The following is a 22,192-nucleotide window of genomic DNA, read 5'->3' as shown; positions in this document are numbered from 1 at the left end:
AAAAGTTAAATGCTTGGGGTTTATTGAAAATCTGAAAATTAATATTAGTGGTCAAAGGGCATGCTTGGATTTTCATGTTATGACTGCCAAGCTAGGAGCATATCCTCTCACCTTGGACAGACAATGGTTGATTGTTATGAGATCAAGACAAGATTGGTGTAGAGACAAGTTGAAGCTCTGCTTGGATAAACCTGCTCATAAGAGGGTAATTGTTTATAGGAAAACAGGATCTAACATTCAAGGTGGACATGAAAGTGATGTTGAAAAAGATGAAACCAATTGTTTGGAAAGCTTTGCGTGATGAGACAAAGATAGAGAATGGGAGTACAACCTACTTTCTAGAGATGATGACATGTTTAGGCTATCAATTCAAGGTCCAAAAGACGCAAAGACAGATGTTAATGTTGAGCAAAAAATGAACTACCAAGTTCCAACAACAAGGAATGCACGTTTAGCTTTGCCACCTTGGGTTCCCTTGGGCCAAGTCACATGGGCCCAAGGATTCCCATGCCAAGGTAGCTTGGGAGACCATCATATCACCACTCCAAAGGGGTTTGCGGATCATTGATCCAAAGTTTTAGAGCCAAGCCATGTTGGGTAAGCTAGTAGCTGGAAATTACAATTAGAAGGTTGCCAACTGGCAAAGGAGACTAGCATTGTCAAAATTACCCATGCAAGCTAAGAGAAGGTTGTTTGGGGGCTCATCAAGGGTCATTGCAGCATTTAAAGGCTAAGGGAGAAAGGAGCCAATGAGCTCTGAGAGAGGTGACAATTAATCGCGCAATGCAATAGGACAGGTGTAGCAAGTTTCCTTCTCCACCTCAATGACAAATGGTGATAGAAGAGGAGGGCTTGCCAAGCACATTGGGGCTTTACTCCCCTTTCAAAGCTATTAGCGCCATCTGAATTTTCATCACAACTACCATCAAAAGATACCCCTTTTAGAGCAACAACCATTAGGGTTTCCACAACAACCTCTAGAAGTGTACCCAATTACTAAAGATCCAAGTACTCAGTGTAGCAACTAAAGCTACCAATTTGCGGCTGATGAAAGGGATAGCCCATTCCCAAATTATTGTGGCCCATATGTGAGAGATTGAAGACCCAAACAGAGCTCGGATTGTTGTACAATAAAGGGAAAATTTATGCCCAATGGTCATTAAAGATAGCCGTTAGTATTGAAGATTGAAGGAGATCAACCTATATCTGTGTACTTCAACCTTATAGCAATACAATATTTAGAAATATCACAAGGGGCGCTAGTTGTTGGGGCTAAAACAGTTGTCCAAGATTAAGTGGTAAAGTGTGTATTTCTAGATTTGTGTATTTAATGCTTGTTGTAGTCTGAGTCAAATCAAATTATCACCATCCTTACCAAGAAGGAAGGCTGGTTTCATGGCTCCAATGCATTAACTCCTTTGAGTAGGTGGGCCCCAAGCACCAAGCTTCTTGCAATAATTGCATTTTCCCTTCTTTTTAGACTTATCTAAGTCTTGAACAACCTTGTTTGATGGCTATCCAACATCACCCTTTTGTTGACTTTTTTCATTTTGCCTGACTTTACCTTTACCTTTGAACTTGGAAAGCATAGCCACATCACCTCAACACAATGCAACGTTCTTCCAAGTCTGTTCCTCTTGCAACAAGAGACCTTCCAACTCCACAAATGTAAGGGGCTGCTGCCCCCACCCCCCTCAAAGACAACATCAAAGAGATGTGGAAACCAAGATATGACTCTGGAAACAAAGAGATGTGTGACCTTCACCAATTCAACATCCTAAATAACCCCCTCAACATTGAGCAATTGGTCACACAAATCTTGTATGTGAGTGAGGTGATCTATTGTGCTATCACCCTCATCCATGTTTACATTTGCCAACTCTCTACGGAGATAGGAGATCCTAGCCTCATCGTAAGCAGCAAACATATGCTCAAGTATGTCCCATGCAGATTTGGAGGTCTTGCAAGACCCAATATACGGAATGATGGCTCTTTTTATCTGACAATGCTATCAAGGAAAGTACATGAGCATCCTTCGAATCCCATTTCCTCTAAGCCTCCATAGGAGGGAGAGGAGAAGCAGCAGAAGCAACACCATCAGCAACCTGTCTTCAAGCGTGATGTTGAGGTGTCTAAGATGCGAGACCTCCTTATCGCTGCAAGTCACCTATAACATAGTCCCACAATTCCTTCGCAACAAGAAGGTTGCGGGCCATAAAACTTCACGACACGTAGTTGGAGCCATCAAACTTGTCCTCCTAAGTGAGGATACCAAGGATGATCCTCTAATCATTGTTTCCCTAACGTGACATGCTGTCAGGATTGAGCAAAAATCTGCAGCTAAATACTTCGATGCTGAAGTATAGTGTGTGTACTTCTTAGAGTACCGCAAATCATTCGGGATTGTCAAACAAGTGTCCAACTATCACCCAAATGCCAAAGTGTGCACAATGTCATCCAAATCAGCACTCAGCCACAAAAATAACAGCAATGCACTGCTATATATTGCTATAGTACACCTGCCTCGTAATGCCTGGCCACATGCAATTTCGGTGGAGATTCACACATGGGAACCTCAATCAAGCAAAAGCCCCAACTTTCCTCGAAAATTTTTGAGAAATTTTAGAAATTGGAAAAACCAATCGAAAATCCCCAAATTTCTTGGCACAAAGTGTGAGAAATTGCAAAATTTCTTTAAAATTGCATACGAGACAAGCAAACGGATGAGAATTTACAAAAAAATTTTAAGAGCTCCAAATTTGGAAAATTAGAGTTTTTGTGTTTTTTCTCAAATCTACAAGAAATGGTGGGCAAGGCTTAGAAAATGGCAAGCAAGGTTAAGAATATTATGAACACAACAAAGAGAGGCTATGTATGCATAGTTGCATCCAAGACTAAGTATGAACTGCGTGCAGGCTAAAAACAACAGTAGCTCCTCCTCCAAAACAGCAACTTCCTTTCCTCGGGCTAAATGTTGGTTGCAGTAATGGCAATAGAAAATGAGGGCTTGCCAGTCACTGAGGTTTTTCCCCCTTTTCGAAGTTGTTGACACCATGCCATCAAAGCTATTGTTCAAAAGATATTCCTTTAGTGACTTACTCTCATCCTCTGACATTCCCTTAGCAATTCTGACAAAGAGCAATTGAAGAGATTATTATTCAAACCCTAATTTGCAGCAACCATTAGGATTTCCACAACTACCTTTGGATCCATGCCCAATTATTGAAGACCCAAGTATTGGGTGTAGCAACTGAAGGCATTAATGTATAGCTAATCCAAAAGTAGCCCATTTCCAATTTGTTGTGACCCACATGCAAGAGATCAAAGACCTAAACTGAACCCGTATTGTTGTGCAATCAAGAGGCAAATTGTGCCCAAGCTTTTATATTGAAGATTGAATGATATCAGCCTATATCTCAATGTACTTCAATCTTATAGCAATACAAGATAAAGAAATACCACAAGGGGTGCCAATTGTTGGGGAAAAACGAGTATCAGTTGTCCAAGATTAAGTGGTAAAGTATGTATTTCCAAATTTGTGTATTTAATGCTTGCTGTAATTTGTCAAATCGGGTTATCACTACCCTTGCTGAGAAGAAAGGTTGGTTTCAACAACAAACCAACCTAACCTGTTTACAACACTTTCTAGGGTTAGAATAGCAGGGTGATTCTTGTGCAACCATTTCTCTCATGGGAAAGTGAGAGAATTTTCTCTATTTTGCTACTCATCTCTTCTCCCTTGAAAGATTTGAATTTTCTAATCCCTAATTTGCTGGTACAACTCTGAATTTCTGTAAAAATTAGGGATCCTCACCTGTCTCCAAAGTTCGCCATCAAATCTCAACCATGCAACAAGGGGATTTGTTGGAAATTTGAGAAATTAGAGCAAACTTAAGAGGGATTGCTCATCTTCAGCCAAGGTGACTCCCATACAATTATAGAAGACCCAATTTGTACCCACATGTGCTCAAATCAAGGGGCAATTTTGGTGATGCTAGTCACTTTTTCAAGGCTAGAAATGCTAAATTTTTCCTTTGTTACTTCTTCTCTCTCACCTAGACTTGCCATCTATTCCATTTAGTGAAGAACATTGGAGATTTGAGCCTCAAATTTGAACCCCATTGTGTCATGGTTGCTGATTTGATGATCTCAAAGTGTAACTAGCAAAAATTAGGGTTTGCAAGGAGTTGGAATGTATGCATGCATGAAGCAATGAGAGAGAATGAAAAAGCTATTTATGTGTGTGGCAACTTTTGCTCCTTATCTTCTTGCTATGGTCTATGTGAGTTGGTGGAGAGGAAGTTCTTAGATTTATTTATCCCCATGTGTACACACACACACACACATTTTTGTGTGTAAAAGTGCATGTTTACGTGTGAACACATTTTACACCACTTAGCATTTAATAAGGGTTAAAGATATAGGTGGATACCTCAACCTATATATTAAGCCCTATCACTTGTACTATCATCACAAACTATCACATCAATCTATTCAGCTTATTGCGTACTTGATGTAGTGACCGGGAGGCACGAAGATCGAGACAGTCAATGTCCGTTACGCACAGCGAGACAAAGAGTGAGAGAGAGCAGATTAGAGAGTGTGATAATTAGTGGGTACAATGACGAGTGTACCTCTTTAGGTTTTTAGATAGATATATATATGTAAGTACAAGTGCTAAGGGTGTGTTCACACCCGAGCAAATTAAAAGGCATGAGAGCCTTTATTCCCAACAACCTCCCACCTAAAGGCAATGTGCCTTAAGAGGAGAAAAGAATCAGCTAAGTCTAGGTATGTACAAAGCTAAAATACATATATCTATCCAACTCCCATCATCTGTCGGCAATCAGCAAACCGCTCTGCTAGAAGACCCTTCGTGAGAAGGTCTGTAAGATTATCATCTATATGCACTTTGACAAGCTCAATACTCTTGCTGTCAAATACATCTCTAATGAAGTGGTACTTCACCTGTATGTGCTTCGTCTTTGCATGAAAGACGGGATTCCGTGATAGTATGATAGCACTCTAACTATCACAATGGAGAACAGGTAACTCTGTGATGTAAAGCTCTCCCACCAAACGTGAAAGCCATAAAGCCTCCTTGCATGCCTCAGTGGCAGCCACATACTCTGCCTCTGTAGTAGAAAATGCAACACACTTTTGTAGCCTGGATATCCAAGAGACTGCACCTCCTGTGAATTTAAACACATTCCTAGAAGTGGACTTTCTACAATCCGCATGACCAGCATAGTCTACATCTGTAAAGCCAACAACAAATGCCTTCTACTTTCCAAAGCAAATGCACAACTCCTTTTGTGCCTTTGAGGTATCTCATAATACCTTTCACTCCTTCCCAATGCTTTTTGCCAAGGTTTGCCATGTATCTACTAACCACTCCCACTACTGGAAAGGCAATGTTAAGACGTGTAGCAACCATGGCATACATCAAACTGCCAACCGCTGTAGCATATGGTATCTTGGCCATTTCAGCCTTCTCATCATCAGATGTAGGGCTGTCCTCTGCACTGAGTTTCACATATGGAGGCAATGGAACCCCAATTGTTTTCCCCTCCTGCATATTGAAACGCTGCAAAACCTTGGAGATATACTCCTGCTGAGATAGATTAAGTAATCCTTTTGACCTATCTCTGAGTATTCTCATACCAAGAATGTGATTTGCATCACCAAGATCCTTCATGTCAAAGCTGTCATGAAGACTTTGCTTCAATGAGTCCAAGGCATAAGTATCCTTACCAACAATTGGCATGTCATCAACATACAAAACCAAGATAATGAGGCTGTCATCTGCAGCCTTCTTAGTGTACAAGCAATGATGCACTTGACTTCTATGGAAACCTTGAGACTGCATGAATGTATCAAACTTATGATACCATTCTCTTGGTGCTTGTTTGAGCCCATACAAATTCCTTTTGAGTTTACATACCATCTTCTCTTTTTCTTTTTCAACAAACCCTTCAGGCTACTGCATATATATGTCTTCATGCAAATCACCATGTAAGAATGCAGTCTTTACATCCATCTATATGAGCTCCATATCTTCAACTGCAACCGAGCCTAAAATGGTTCTTAAGGTAGTCATCTTGACTACAGGAAAGAAGATCTCATCAAAGTTAACTCCATGTTCCTACTTGTACCCCTTCACAACCAATCTTGCTTTGTACTTTGGCAAGGAATCAGAAGTGACCATCTTGTAAACCCATTTGCATGGAAGTGTTTTCTGCCCTTTAGGCAACTGCACTAAGTCCCAACTATCATTTTTCTCAAGAGAGTCCATCTATGACAACATGGCTTTATACCATTTCTTGTTGTCATGTCTGTCCATTGCTTCCTTGAAGCAAGACGGTTCACCACAGTCTGTCAACATGTCATAATCAGCAACATTATTTGCGCCATGAACAAATCTATTAGGTTATCTAGTAGCCCTAGACGATCTCCTAACCCAATGATCATTGTTTGCTGGCAGTTGAGCCTGCAACTTTTCATTTTCAGCTTGTTGTCCTGGCATTTCAGCTTACAAATCAGCATTAACAGCTTGTTGTCCTAGCTGTTCCTGCACATGTAGTGGCTCATTATCATGGGCAATAGCTAGCTGATCATTTCCAACATTATTTTCTGCATTTACAGGTTCATTTACAGCAGGTATTTGCTGTTGTACAGCGGACACATTTTGCTGTCCAAAAGGTATTTCTTCTCAAAATAAAACCCTACGGACCTCCTCAATCTTTTCGAGCTGTTTATGCATGCGATCTTCTTGGAAGATAACGTCATTGCTGCGTACTACTTTTCTTTTCTCGGGATCCCATCATCTATACCCCATTTCACCCTTGTCACCATATCCTAGGAAAATGCATTTACAGGACTTTGGCTCAAGTTTGCTGTGTTTTTCTTTACGAATGTGCACAAAAGCCTCGCAGCCAAACACTTCCAGGTGAGCATATGAAGGTGGCTTGCCCGATCACCTTCTTGGGGAACTCCCCCCCCCCCCCCCCCCCAAAGACCTGTTTGGTGACTAATTAATTAAGTGAACGGCTGTCATAACAGCCTCTGTCCAAAAACCATGGGGTAATGCAGCATGTGACAAAATCATACGGACCTTATCCTGTATGATCCGATTCATACGCTCTGCAACTCCATTTTGGGGTGGATTATGAGGGGCAGTGAGCTCCCTCTTTATCCCTTTGCTGTCACAAAATGCCTGAAAGGCCTTGGACACATATTCCCCACCATTGTCAAAGCGAAGACACTTAAGTGTCTTCTCTGTCTGATTTTCAACCAATGCCAAGAATTTTTTTAAACTTATCAAGTACTTCATCCTTGCTATGAATAGGGTAAACTCATACCTTCCGTGTAGCATCATCAACAAAGGTGACAAAATATTTATTTCCCCCTAAAGATAATCTTGGCATCTGACATACATCTAAATGTACTAACTCTAGAGGAGAAGATTTCAATAAAAGAGACTTTTTATGAGACGTCTATGTATGTTTACCATAAACACAATGATCACAATGCTCAAAATCAGTATAACGAAGACAAAGCAAGTAACCCAAACGAGAAAGCACTTTCATTCTTGTTTGACTCATGTGTCCAAACCAGCCATGCCACAAAGAAACACTTGGCTGCTCCGTCACGGCAAAAACACGATCACGCACACTAGATACATGGAGGGGATACAAAGTGTCACTTTTACAACCTCTAGCAATCACACTAGATCCCTTACAGATCTTCCATTTTCCATCACCAAAGGTGGTATGAAAACCATTATTATCTAGCTACCCTGTGCTAATCAAGCTCTTCTTGAGCTGAGATACATGCCGTACATGCTGAAGTGTGAAGACAAAACCATGCTGAAACTACAACTGCACACTGCCAATACCTGCAATGTCACATGCATAGTTTTCCCCAAGATGAACAACACCATGTCGACCCCCTGTATAGGCAGAGAACTACTCACGATGAGGGGTGACATGAAAGGAAGCACCTGAATCAAGAATCCAGGTATGCATGTCATCATCTGTATCTGCAAGTAAAGCATGTGCACCAAAGTGTGAAGAGACCAAAAGTACGTCATTCCCACTGTCCTCACTATCATGAGTGACTACATTGACCTCTTCAATTTTGACACTGCTTTTCTTGGGTTGACCCTCTTTCTTCTCTTCCTTGCTTTCATCTGTCTTCTTGCCCTTTAGTTTCTCTTTCTTCCATTTGTAGCAATCACGTTTAAAGTAACCCTTCTTACCACAATGGTGGCATTCAACATCTTTGCCACGTGATTTACTGTGTCCCTTGCTATCGGATTTGCATTTTTGCTATGATCTATCCCTAGTATGCAAAGCACTAGAAGACTTACTGGATGCATTGTTCTGCCGATTCATTGCTTCCATGAGTAAAGCACTCTCTACATCAGCATACAAAAGAATCGCACTGGAATTGCTCATAGCAGTCCTGAATGTATCCCAACTCTCTGGAAGGGTGCAAAGCAAGAATGTAGCCTTAAATTCTTCATCAATCAAAAACTTCAAGGCAACCAGCTAGCTGAAAATGGAGTTAAACGCACTCAAGTGAGTGGACATTGCTATACCCTCTTTCATACGCAAATCCATAAGCTTTTTCAACCAATACACTTTGCTTGCAGCACTTTTCTGTGCATACAATTCTTCCAGTCGAGTCCATACAGAAAATGCAGAATTCAAACCTTCAATGTTAAACAGCAAGGCATCAGAAATCGATAGCTTGATGGTTGAGCGTGCAAGCTCATTTAACTCATCCCAATCTTCTTCTTCCATGTCAGCGGGCTTTGCCCCTTTGGTTTTAATCGGCTTTGCCTGCTTCTTTTGCAACAAGATATTGTAGCACTGTTTTTGCCAAACTGCAAAGTTATGTGCTCCTTCAAGCTTCTCTATGTGCATATGTGCATGATATTACTATTGTCATTGCCGCCATCCATGATTTTGAGCCCAAATGTGACCCAAAAAACAGCAAATGCAGACCTAAACTGTCACATAAGTGACCAAGCTACAAACAAGTACCAACCAGTAATAAATGACCACGTAGAAGCAAAGATTTCAGATCTGTAGTTAAATTTTCAGAAGCACCAAACCGTGTGCTACGGCATTCCACAACTGATTACAGCTGTTTCAAGGGCATATACATCACATTACATGAGAAATCCCAAATTTTGGCTGCAATTTCTGTTGTACATGTACCCACGGGCATAAAATTTGACATGCACGGTCAAAAACCCCAAATTTTTTGTGCTCAAAGCATCAACCACACATCTGTATTTTCTCTATTATGCATAGAACAGGCCAATTTTGCCAAAATAGAGCAATTTCAGCAAAACCCCCAAATTTTCCAAGTGTTGGATGTCCAAAATTGCATGGAATTGAGCCTGCGCATACATAAAATGACCAAATGGTGCACAAATTTTGCTCAAACTGCAAAAGCCCCAAATTGCATGGGGTCCAATGTGCATCATTGTCGAGAAATTGGGTAAATTTCAGCCCAATTTGTGCATGTACATGAAAAGCCCCAAATGTCGGAGGCAAGATGTCACAAAATTCCTGCAATTTTTGAGACAATTTGTCTTGTCTTGCATCACAATTCCCAAATCCAAGAAAAACCCCAAATTTTCGGACCAAGATTGCACAGATTTCAATGAAATTGACTCATCCAAAAAAAAAAATCTCATTTGCATTTGAGAATCCCCAAAAAATTTCTGAGGCCTGCACATTCAATGTCTGAAATTTCTGGTCCAGAGAACACTGCAATGTGTGTCGGGCACAAATTTGGAAAAACCCCCAAATTTCAAGACACAGATTTTTATCTGTGCTTGTAGGTGTGAACACCCGGCAAAAGGAGCAAAAAAAAATAAGTAAATCAAAAAAAAAAAAGGCCGTTGACCTTAGCCAGACGCCCGTCACACGGAAGATCCGCAGTCACGTCGCATGTGTAGCTTGCCTCCAATCCCATCGTGTGTGGAGGCCCGTCACGTGTGCAGCTTGCCACCAATCCCATCATGTGTGCAACGTAGTCCTGTTGTTCGCCATGCAATCCTGTTGCCCACCATATTCTGTTTAACTGGCAACACGTCAGCTGCCCTGTCGCACACTCCTGTCAATTGTCCACAATGTTGCAGCCTGACTCACGCCGCCTAGTCAGCTGCCCTGTTGCACACTCCTGCTCGCACTTGATTGCCTACTAATGACTAGTGCGAACTCTGGAAAGCGTGCACGACCTACGAGCTTGTGACAACTCCTACTCACCTGTGGCAACTCCTGCTCGTCCAGTCCACCTGAGACTCATGAACACCTGAGCTGCCGCTCTAATACCAATTTGTAGTAACCGAGAGGCACAAAGATCGAGACAATCGATATTGGTTACGCGCAGCAAGACAGAGAGTGAGAGAGAGCAGAGTAGAGAGTGTGCACAATTAGTGGGTACAATGACGAGTGTACCTCTTTAGGTTTTTAGATAGATATATATATGTAAGTACAAGTGCTAAGGGTGTGTTCACACCCGAGCACATAAAAGGCACGAGGGCCTTTATTCCCAACACTTGCAAGAGTTCTCTCTCTCTCTCTCTCTCTCTCTCTCTCTCTCTCTCTCTCTCTCTCTCTCTCTCTCTCTCTCTAATTCACTACACAACGTCTAAAGAAGAAGAAGAGGAGGAGAAGGAGAAAAAACTGCGCTTCCTATCTGCATAAGTGTTCTGCACCTGTCCTTCACAACAGACCTGCTGCAAATAAAAAGCCATCCAATCCCCGTCTACGAGTCGCCCTACCCACGTTCCATGCGCCCTAGTCAGACGTGCCCCATCACCTACCCCGCAACTTACATTTGAAAATCTGTTGTGCCAGCTGTCCTACAATATGTCCATCAGTCCTTCCCATTGTGCACCATCCAGAATCACCCTTGCCATATCACGCCGTCATGCTTCCAACCTGACCAATCAAAGGCCCATAAGATAACATTTTATCATTGAAACCTATAGTTACGGAGGTACTCTTCAGGGCAGTGACCTTTTGGCACAGACTATGGGAACTTCCACGCCATAGATACTCTAGATTGACACTAACCTCATCTAGACAACTAGCAGCTGGAGGCAAGAAGAACTGTTGGTTTTCACAGATGACTATTTGGATGAGCCTACATGGTTTGGATATTGACTGTCTTCCACCTTTGGATTATAGCCTTGACCACCCTACACTTTCTCTCGGCAAATCAGAGTTGAAACCAGGTGATCAAAGCTGATATCTTGAGGATTGAGATAGCAAGGACATGGATCCATCCACCACTCCCTCTAGGATCGAGGATGGAGTTCTACAGGAGTCATTTCTTGTGTCTCTCTGATGATGGTTTCACTATTCGGCCAGCATATATGGACACCCATCTCTCCCATAGCGTATGGGTTGCTATCAAACAGATTCGCACCTCCTCACATAGGCTTCAGATGGAGACAAGCAGATGGACAAATACCCTAGCAAAGGATAGAACTTGCCAGCTTTGTGGTCGAGAGCCTGAGACGGAGGAGCACTACATATGCAAATGCACAGTATAATATGACATACGAGGATGGTACCACTACCTCTTCCGTGATGGATTTGGACCCATTCGTTGTGTCATGGAGTACGAGGACCAGAGATGCCTAGGTCTTTTCCTCCTGGAGTTCAAGAGGCGCCGAACTGCACTACTGCGAGACAGGAGGCCAGCTCACCCAGAGGGACACACACAGAGAGCAGTAACAGACTTCTTCTACAGAGCTGACCCTACTGACACTACCAACCTAGCAGAGACAGAGCCACCCCGCCGGACACCTTACAGGCCACACCGTGATGTCACATTGGATAGAGCCACTTCCCTTCCTCGAGCACGTCGACCCCGTCTACCAGGACCATGTCCGAGGAGGCCACACCACAATCGGATTAGAGCCATTATCACAAGACACCACAGACTCACTACCAGGCATATCAGTGAAGTAGCTAGGGACCGCATCATAACTGAGATCATGTGAAGATCTTGAGATCAGCTATAGCCCATAGTCCCCACCACACTTTTGTACATGGTTCTATCAGATCTAGTTCTCCTTTCCTTTCCTTTCCTTTTCTATCGATGAAACAACAATACACATGGTTCAACCCTAGTATAGTCCCATCACATAGTTATTTTCAGTATTGTTTCATAGGCCACCCACCTATTTGTAATGTTATCTTTACCTTACTAATGAGATGACATTAGACATGGATGTACTCTGGATTTTGTCTCATAGTCCACATTGGCCTTATGTAGACATTAATATATCTTTCTTCTCTCTCTCTCTCTCTCTCTCTCTCTCTCTCTCTCTCTCTCTCTCTCTCTTTTCGTCTCTCTCTCTCTCTCTCTCTCTCTCTCTCTCTCTCTCTCTCTCTCTCTCTCTCTCTCTCTCTCGTTCACTACACAACGTCTAAAGAAGAAGAAGAGGAGGAGGAGGAGGAAAAACTGCGCTTCCTATCTGCATAAGTATTCTGCACCTGTCCTTCACAACAGACCTGCTGCAAATAAAAAGCCATCCAATCCCTGTCTACGAGTCACCCTGTCCACGTTCCGTGCGCCCTAATCAAACGTGTCCCATCACCTACCCTGCAACTTACATTTGAAAATCTGTTGTTTTGGGTCAAATTTTAATAAAATTTGGGGCTTTTCAAATTCGAACCTACTTTCTTCAAATTTCTTCATGAAAGTTTCATCCTTTCTCAATTTGAGCTCTCCCCATGGCATCTACCATTGGGATGTCAAGATCATCATGATTGAAAATTTCTCAAGTGTCGGCTTTTCCATCTATCAGGCAAAGATCTACCTCATACTCATGCGAGAAGACATATGAAGAGTCGTCTCCCACTGACGAGCCAAAGCACATTCGAGGCAACGCACAACTTCATCAAGAATGGCTCAAGAAGAATAAAAGGGCACTCGCTATCATCGGGCTTGGCCTCCCTAACAACCTTCTTCATCATCTTGATCTTACAAAAACAGCAAAGAGATATGGGATGGCCTTCAAACCACATTTGGGAGAGATATTAATAATTCCAAATTATTTGTAAAGATACAATTATTTAGTGTCTCCTACAATCCTTCAAAGACTCTTAAGCAATATAGTCTTCTTAACCAACAATTGACCACTCTCAAAAGCCATCTAGATGATGATGATAAAAAGGCTATACTTCTTAATAGCCTGATGAAAGAAGCACAATTCCATGAAACTGTGACAACTCTCAAGGTGGCTCAAGAGATGAAATATGAAGAAATGATTGCCATTCTTTTGGATGGCGAAAGGCGCAACAAAGACGTTGACATCGCACCAAAAAGATAAGTAGCAAGACAAGCAACACACCCAATATGCCACTACTAATACCTTATCTGATGGCAACTCTGATGAGCCACCTACCACCTCTAATAAGGGCCTTAATGTATCAATTCAGTCATTGTCTCTTGGCAATGATGAACCCTATCAATATGCTTTTTTAATCAAATCCTAAATATATAAATAATGTGTTTTGGAATTAGACACTTATTATACCCATGCATGTGTTAAGAGCTTTCCAAACATTCACTGTGTGGAGTACTCTACCTGGATTTTTATCCAAAACAATTCATACTTTCCTTTTATGATTCTCTTAGAAGCTATATTTCAAGGGGGATTGTAACCACTTAGCGTATGACCTCTAAGTTGATTCCGAAAGCTATACCTATGTATTTGGCCTTTGTTCATGTGCCCATTGCCTCTAAGCCACACTAGCTTTTCATCAACCTCTAAGCCATGTACACAAACCTCTAAAACATGTCTTACATCGAGTCCTTGAGCTTCTCAGTAGACCATGCCATGGCCTACCTCGGGTTGTATCTCTCTCACTAATATATCTCTTTTCCAAAATCATTATACGGGATTAGACACTACCTCTTCGAGGTAAAACCTTCCCTTTTCCACAGATGCTTTGTGCCACGAGTTCAATCACTAATGTATCTCTTTTCCAAAATCATTATATGGGATTAGACACTGTCTCTTCGAGGTAAGACCTTCCCTTTTCTTTTTTCATATGTTTTGTCTCACGAGTTCAATCACCCATGACTCAAAGAGGGGCTTGTTAGATTTATTTATTAGATTTATCCCCATGTGTGAACACACATTATTGTATGTAAAAGTGTGTGCTTAGGTATAAACACCTTTTATGCACTTAGCATTTAATAAGGGTCAAAGGTATAGGTAGATACCTCAACCTATATATTCACGCTCTATCACTTGTACTTTCATCACAAACTATCACATCAATCTATTCAGCTTATTGTGTACTTGCAAGAGTTCTCTCTCTCTCTCTCTCTCTCTCTCTCTCTCTCTCTCTCTCTCTCTCTCATCATGGAGCTTCATCCTCCATAGCCTATTGGGCGCACATCAGCTCCATATCCAATGCCTTTACCTTACTATAATAACTAAATGATATAAATGATATGCCTAAAGACAATAAAGATGAACTTTATGTCTTTGCCCTACCAATGTGAGTTGTTTTGAACTTTGTATTTTGTAGCATATGGTCGCTTGCCAATACTCAAGGGTAGTGCCCCTATTGTATCCTAGGTTGGTTGGGTAGTTGATTGAGGAAAGTTTGTGTTTGTGAGTGTGTTATTGATGCTCTTTTCTTTGTTGCTATCTTAAATGAACGGGTTTTAGCTGCAGGGTTGTGTTGTGTTGCTTTGCCAACTCCCATCAATGTTTATTGCAGCCCTTGCAAATTCCAAATAGACCGTGCAAAAGCACCACAATGGATTTTATATTTGAGCTTCCTAGGACATCTATAAGGAATAATGAAATATGGGCATTGATTTGCACATTTAGCAAACATGCACATTTCCTTCCAAATAACAAGACAATAATAGCAAATCATATGGCAACATTGTTCATGCATAACATCTTTAAGTATCATGGGATACACCAGTCTATTGTGAATGATAGAGATCCTAGCATGACGAGTTTGTTTTGGAGATGTATTTTTGAGAGATGGGTATCACCTTGAAGTTCTCATATTCTTTTCATCCACAGACATAAGGACAGTCCCAATGAGACAAATGCTATTGTTTTAAATCTTTTGAAATGTTGTGTGTCTTAGCATAAGGCCAAATGAGAACAATTATCACCACTTGTGAAGTATGCTTATAACAACACAACCTAGTAGGACTAGCAAGACACCATTTGAGATTATGGAGGGGGTACGTGTTTGTGGTATACATTTCATGGGTGTTGGGCTTTTCATTACGCTTTGTATTGGGAGCCTTTATGGACAGCTGGCTGGCCCATTAAGGCTACCTCATTTGTCTCGCCAGATTCACAATGAAAGGGACTAGACATAGGACTCACCTTCCAGCCATAGAGTCAAATGGGCTCACCCCCAAGCGTGGGAGCTAGTAGCACTCTAAGTCACGACCACATCCCAAGGGTTGGCGTCCCATACCACCAACCCACACCATCTCAGTGTACAGATGCGTCAGCCAACGAGTCAAGAGTCCAAGAGTAGTGATCACACTAAAACTTATGGGCTGTCATAAATGACCAGCAGCAAGAATTCTCGACTTGCCACTTAGTTTCAAACACATTTGGGCACAATTTGGGTCTTCCACACTTGCATGTGAGCCATTTTGACTACAGATTAGCAATTTCTTGTAGATCTGCTGTAATTCTCAGATTTGTAGCAAATCCCCTTCCTGCATGGCTGAGATTCAAAGACCCACTTCTCAAGACAGCTGAAAAACCCTAATTACAGCAGTAATCAGGTCTGAATTTCAGCAAAGCAGTGCTGAATTTCTTCAAATTTACTGAGATGAGAGAGAGAAACAGCAAAGGAGAGAGAATTCTTCAATTTGATACCGAAAAATTGCTTCAACAGCAGTTGCTTGCTGCTCTGGAGAGGAAAAATAAGGTCGCCAACCTCTATTGGCACCAAATGGGTGGTCGCTTACTGCCAACAATCCTCCTTCAGCTGTCAACAACCCCTGAATAGCAGTCCTCACATTGTCTCTCATCAGCCCAGCCAACCCTGAATGGCCTCCCACAGCTGTCCCAGCCTTGCATTGCATGAATTATCCTTGTGCGCCAAGTGGCATACCTGCCCATGCATAAGTCAGCCACTAGAAATGAATTTGCAGCAATAATTAGTTATGGAAAATCAAAAATTGCTTGGCCCTGCCCAGCAATTGGCCATTGCCATAACTTTTGCTCTACTTGATTTGCTTTGGTATGATACCTTGAAAATACACTTAGGTAGAGCCCAATTCAACTCCTTGCTTCAGTTCAGGAACTTCAAGCACACATAAAGAGATGTTTGTATGATCATGTAGTATCATCCTATGCATCTCACACAACCACATAGAGTACAAGGCACTGCCTTTGGACAAAACATTTTTTTGATCATAGTGTACACGGCACTTCAAAATAATTTTAGTAACATTGATGTATCTAGTATGAGACACCTAACCACCAATCAACATCATTATTATAACAAGCATTTTCAGCCCATAAAGGAGCTTACAGTGTTGGGAGGTGCTCTACTAGTATCCCCTCCATGAGCACAAACTAAAGGGCGATTCCGCAACCAGCTGCATTTCTTAGTTAGCCCCTGGTTAAGCAAACCACAAATTTTCAGCCTTTTGAAATCATACCTTTTCCGTCTATTAAGTAAATCCTCATCAACAAACCAATGTAACACCCTAGAAATCCACTAGTCAAAGAAAGGTATAATTATATGGATCACGTTTCTTGAAATCGATCTCACGCACGTCATTGACATAGAATATAGAAGTGTCTCAAATTTTACTACATGTCTACAAGTAAATTTTCGTCCTTTCCTAAATTTAGTCCTTTGGTTATGAAAGGCCTCACAACAACAAATGAAAGTAGAAATCAGTTGACTCATAGAAAGCCTAAATTTACAATTGAGAGAGTGTAGTTCAATTGGCGTTTTTATATACAAGATTCTTCCCAAAATACTTAAAGAGATATATATATAATACAAACCAATGCCACTTAAATTTTATGGGTGCCATCTTATTTTGGTCAATGTTGCAAGTTTTACCCATTGAGCACACGATACTTCCATAGATCAACTTCAGCAAAAATGTCTTTCAAAAAGAATCATCATTATTGAGTCTCACTTAGTCATACTAAACTAAAAATAGTACGTAACCAGAAATAAAGGGTGTGTGAGTTCAAACCTTGGACACATCCTTGAGGCATCTTGCTGTTAGCGATGTCTGTCAGATCCTGTCCATACAGGGAGACTGGTCGGACTGACCAGTCGGACTGCCACGTGGCAGTCCGACCTGTACCTGCTCAGTCGGCTGCATTTAATGCAGCCGACCTGCATATTCTGGGCGATTTTATGCTGGCTATTTATAGCCGTTGTTCTGCAGTCTCTCTCACTTCTGATCGCAGGTTTCAGGCTGGAGATTCGTGCAGATTACATCTCTGTTTGCAGATTTCAGGCTGGAGATCATGCAGACTGCAGCGGACTTCGAGGTGAATAGCAGGTTGCATCATCGAGGTGGAGACACGCAGTCCCGCGCACTGCACCCGTGTACATATCTGCATATCTTTGTATACAGCATACTTTATACAGCAGATCTTCATCTTCCACTATCTCTTTCTCTCTCTCCTCTCTGTGTTCTCTCTCTCTCAGTCTTGGTCCCACGCTTCCGCATCGCTGCACTCTGACATGGTATCAGAGCAGTGAAGAAGGGTTGACTGAGTGAAGAACCAACCTAAAGAGGAGATTCCATCGCAACACAAGGCTGCGTTTCCAGCGTTCGAGGGCGAGCGGGAAGGCTGCGCATCGGAACAAGGCTGAAGCGAGCGTGGGCGCGTGGGAAAGAAGTGCAGTTGGTGGGTTTGCTGCTATTTACTGCTGTTTGAAGAGAAGGAAGGCTGAGTTTTCAGCTTTCAAGTGCAGGTTTTGCTTTTTCATCGCCTCCGGCGGGTGAAGAAGGTTCGGGACGCGGAAGAAGGAGCCCTAGCAGGCTGCGTTTTCACAGTCAGAGGGGGCTGCTTTTGCGTTTCTGAAGGCATTACAGGTGAAGATGTCTACAGAGATTGACTTGGAGTTCCAGACGATCATGGACCGGAAGGTGCCTGTCTTACCAGCTCTTCCCGCAGATCAAAAGCTCGATGGCGACAATTACCGCATCTGGTGCGTGATGATGTTGGCCATCCTTGAGTCCTACGATTTGGCGGAGCTTGTATAGGAGGAGATCGACCGGCCCTCGGTGAGAGATGAGTCCAAACTCTCTTCCAATGCTCGTGCGGAGTTGGCCAAGGCACAGTCTCACTGGGACAAACTGAATGCCCGGATTCATTCTTTTCTTTTTCTGTCTTGTACTACAGCCGTGATAGCCCACATCGAGCACTTGATGGTGGCTTGGGAGATATGGCTAGAGCTTGATCAGATGTATAACCGGATGACCCTTATGAAGCAGGTTTCTTTGGAGGTGCAAATGCGGACCTTGTCCGTGAACAAGTCTTCTTCGTTGCGGGAGCACATCAACAAGCTTAGACAGCTTCATATGTAGGTTTAAAAGGCAGGGAATCCGATTTCCTCCGAAGACATGGCGATCACACTCTTGTCCCAGTTGCCGCCACGATTCGGTGCTTTCTACTCCGCCCTTATTGCTTCGGGGCGAGAGTCTATTCTTCCGTGGGAAGAGCTGGTTCCTATGGTCTTGGACCAAGAGGAACAACTGAAGGGACAGCATGCTTTCAAGTCGGACACCTTGACAGGTCAAGCCTCTCAGAAGAAGGGGAAGGACCAAAAGAAGAAGGAGGAGGACAACAAGTCAAAGAAGGACAAGGACAAAGAATCCACATGCCATATCTGTGGAAAGACCGGCCATTGGAAGAAGGATTGCCCTAACAAAGACAAGAAGGACACGAAGGATTCTGGAGCGGTGACTGCACCCTCATCAGCTGCGTTTCTTCATCTAGCTGTCATTGAGGACTCTACACCGAATGCTTCTGATGCTGCGATGACAGCTCCCCAGGCTCGAGAGTGGATCGTTGTCAGTGGTGCCTCCCGGCACATGACTCCTTCATCAGTTGGTGTTGCCCAATTGCGACCTTCACGTGGGCAGATTCTCATCGGAGATAGCTCTTCGGTGTCTATTGCAGGCCGGGGTGAAATGCAGCTTATTCCAAATGGACGTGGTGGTACTCATACCTCAGAGGTCTTGCATGTGCCAGGTTTGGAGTATCATCTACTTTCGGTTCATAAGATTTGTTCACTTGGACTTTTGGTGGAGTTTGACAGTGATTCGGTGCGAGTCCTTGATCGCGGGTCAAGGAAGGTTCTGTCATCAGGATATGAGAAGAACGACATCTACAAATTGACGTCTTCTACCGCTCTCCCTACTCTTCTTCTTACCTCTCACACACAGTCAGAGCTATGGCATGCTCGGTTTGGTCACCTCAACTATGATTATCTTCGGAGGGCGTCACGTGGACAGCTTGTTCGAGGGTTGCCGGACATAGTGGTGAGCCAGCAGCCATGCGTCTCCTGCATTCGTGGGAAACAGCATAGGGATGCAATTCCCCACAAAGATTCACGGCGGTCTACTTCACCGATGGAGCTTGTATCTACGGATCTTTGTGGCCCCATGAGAAATGAGTCCTTGAGAGGAAGCTCGTACTTCATGTTGATCGTAGATGACTACAGCAGGATAACTTAGGCCTATTTATTGGCGTTGAAGTCAGAAGCTTTCTCCCACTTCAATGATTGGCTTCTCTTTGAGGAGAACCGATCAGGCCGGCGATTGAAGACCTTGCGATTTGACAAGGGTGGTGAATTTATTTCTAATGAGTTTGCTCGTTTTTGTGCAGATAAAGGCATTCACCAGGAATTTGCTAACACCAACACTCCTCAAGAAAATTGCATTCTTGAACGAAAAAACCGAAGTGTGATCGAGATGGCGCGCACCATGATGGAGCACCGACAGACACCTCAGTATCTGTGGGCCTAGGCTGTGGCTACTACCGTCCACATCCTTAACTGATCCTCCACTTCGGCCGTTGATGGGATGACACCTTTTGAGGCTTACGTTGGGACCAAGCCCAATGTTTCTTATTTCAGGGTTTTTGGGTGTGATGCCTATGTTCACATTCCCAAGACTCATCGTGATAAATTTGAAGCAGCTTCCCGAAGACAGGTGTTTGTTGGCTACAGCTCTCAGTCCCAAGGCTATCGCTTGTATGATCCCGTCAAGTGGGATGTGTACACCAGTCGAGATATGCGGTTCGTGGAGGTTCTGGCCATAGCAGCGAGTGAGGAGCATCCCGTTCTTGGAGATCCAGGGGAGAGTTGGGCTCCCGAGACAGTTGCTTTGAAGCCAGCGCCTTTTGGTTCGGATTCTGTTTCGATTACAGAGTCTACTGTTCCACCGGTCACCCCCGAGGAGTTACCACCGGTAGATATCCCAGAGTCTTCAGCTGATGGAGAGAGACGAGGAGAGGTCCGGCCTCCTCCTCGTTGGGCCCGTGACATACTCCGTGATTCACGGATCGAGGGGGTCCCTGAGGAGTGGGGACCGCAGGATGGTCCACGGCGGTCAAGAGGCGCCAGGCACATTCTACGGAGCTTGTTAGCTCTAACTATTGTTTGATGACCCGTGTTATGCAGGATCGAGAGCCCACCTCCGTGAAGGAGGCTTTACAGTCCGCACCATGGAAGAAAGCCATGGAAGCCGAGTTGGAGCCTATTGAGAGGAATGGCACTTGGTATCTCGTGCCTCGCCCCCCGAATAAGAAGGTGATTGACGTCAAATGGGTCTTCAAGACCAAGTACCTTAGCGATGGTTCTTTGGACAAGCACAAGGCTCGCCTTGTTGCTAAAGGTTTTGCACAGCGCCCAGGGATTGATTGTCATGATACTTTCGCCCCCACTGCTCGCATGGCAACTATTCGAGCTGTTCTTGCCTTGGCTGGCCATAGGAGATGGCCTGTCTACCAGTTGGATGTGAAGTCAGCCTTCCTCAATGGTGATTTGAAGGAGGAGATCTATGTAGAGCAGCCTCGTGGCTTTGGATCTTCAGATGGGAAAGTCTACAGGTTGAAGAAGGCGTTGTATGGGCTCAAGCAGGCTCCGCGTGCATGGAACGAAAAGATTGATTCGTTCCTTGAGTCACAGTTGGGATATCGGCGTTCCAAGGCTGATCCGCAGCTTTATGTATACACTTCCGAGGCTGGTTGTGTGCTTTTTGTGTTGTACGTTGACGATTTGATTGTCACAGGTGATCATGCACAGAAGGTCAACGAGACGAAGACAGCTTTACATGAGGCGTTCGAGAAGACGGACTTGGGTCTACTCTACTTCTTTTTGGGCCATGAGATTTATCAGTCTCAGAGGGGGATTTTCATCTCTCAGCAGAGATAAGTACATGAGCTCTTGGTTTCTTTTGCGATGGATGATTGTCGGACCATTTCTACTCCTATGGATCTGAACTGGAAGGCCACTTCACATTCTGATTCTCCCATGGCGGATGCTTCCTGCTACCGTCAGTTGATTGGATCATTGATTTGGCTCCTCAACACTCGTGTTGATCTTTGTTTTGCTGTTGGTCTCTTGGCGGGATTCATGAGTGAACCTCAGACAGTGCATTGGCAGGCTGCCCAGAGGATACTTCGGTATTTGAGGGGAACATTTAACTTAGGGATTCATTATCCAGCAGGCACAGGTGGTTCAGATCTTGTACTTGCAGGTTGGAGCGACTCCAATTGGGCTGGTGATTTGGACCACAGGCGGTCTACTACAGGTTACTGTTTTACCTTGGGTGTAGGTGTTATCTCATGGAGTAGCAAGAAGCAGCCCACGGTAGCCCTTTCGTCTACTGAGGCGGAGTATCGGGCCGAGTCTTCCACCACATGTGAGGCTGCGTGGCTTCAGAAATTGTTGGAGGAGCTTGGCTGCCCCCAGACTCGTCCTACTTTGCTGCAATGCGACAATGAGAGTTGCATTGCCTTGGCACAGAATCCTGTTTTCCATGGCCAGACGAAGCACATAGAGATTTAGTACCACTTCATCAGAGAGAAGCTTTTGGATGAGACCATCGCTGTGGAGTACTGCAAGACGAAGGACAATCTTGCAGATTTGTTTACGACGGACAAGCA

General features: G+C 43.5%; 1 protein-coding gene across 5 annotated transcripts in view; it reads right to left on the bottom strand.

The window, feature by feature from the left end:
* Window positions 1-22,192, bottom strand: part of GDPD4 (PLC-like phosphodiesterases superfamily protein) — a 97,454-nt gene that overhangs the window by 23,748 nt on the left and 51,514 nt on the right. For 4 of the 5 annotated variants that reach the window (XM_087672646.1, XM_087672644.1, XM_087672647.1 and 1 more), the window contains exon 2: window positions 16,575-16,661. The exons of the other annotated variant lie outside the window; for it this stretch is intronic. In XM_087672646.1, coding sequence (XP_087528772.1) covers window positions 16,575-16,661 — 87 coding nt within the window. The remainder of the gene's footprint in view (window positions 1-16,574; window positions 16,662-22,192) is intronic. 5 annotated transcript variants of the gene reach the window in all.

The sequence above is a fragment of the Lygodium microphyllum genome, chromosome 30, assembly GCF_053477565.2.
Source record: "Lygodium microphyllum isolate KBCC chromosome 30, Lygodium_microphyllum_v1.1.10, whole genome shotgun sequence".
Classification (NCBI taxonomy): Eukaryota; Viridiplantae; Streptophyta; class Polypodiopsida; order Schizaeales; family Lygodiaceae; genus Lygodium; species Lygodium microphyllum.
This window is presented reverse-complemented; position numbering and strand designations above follow the sequence as displayed.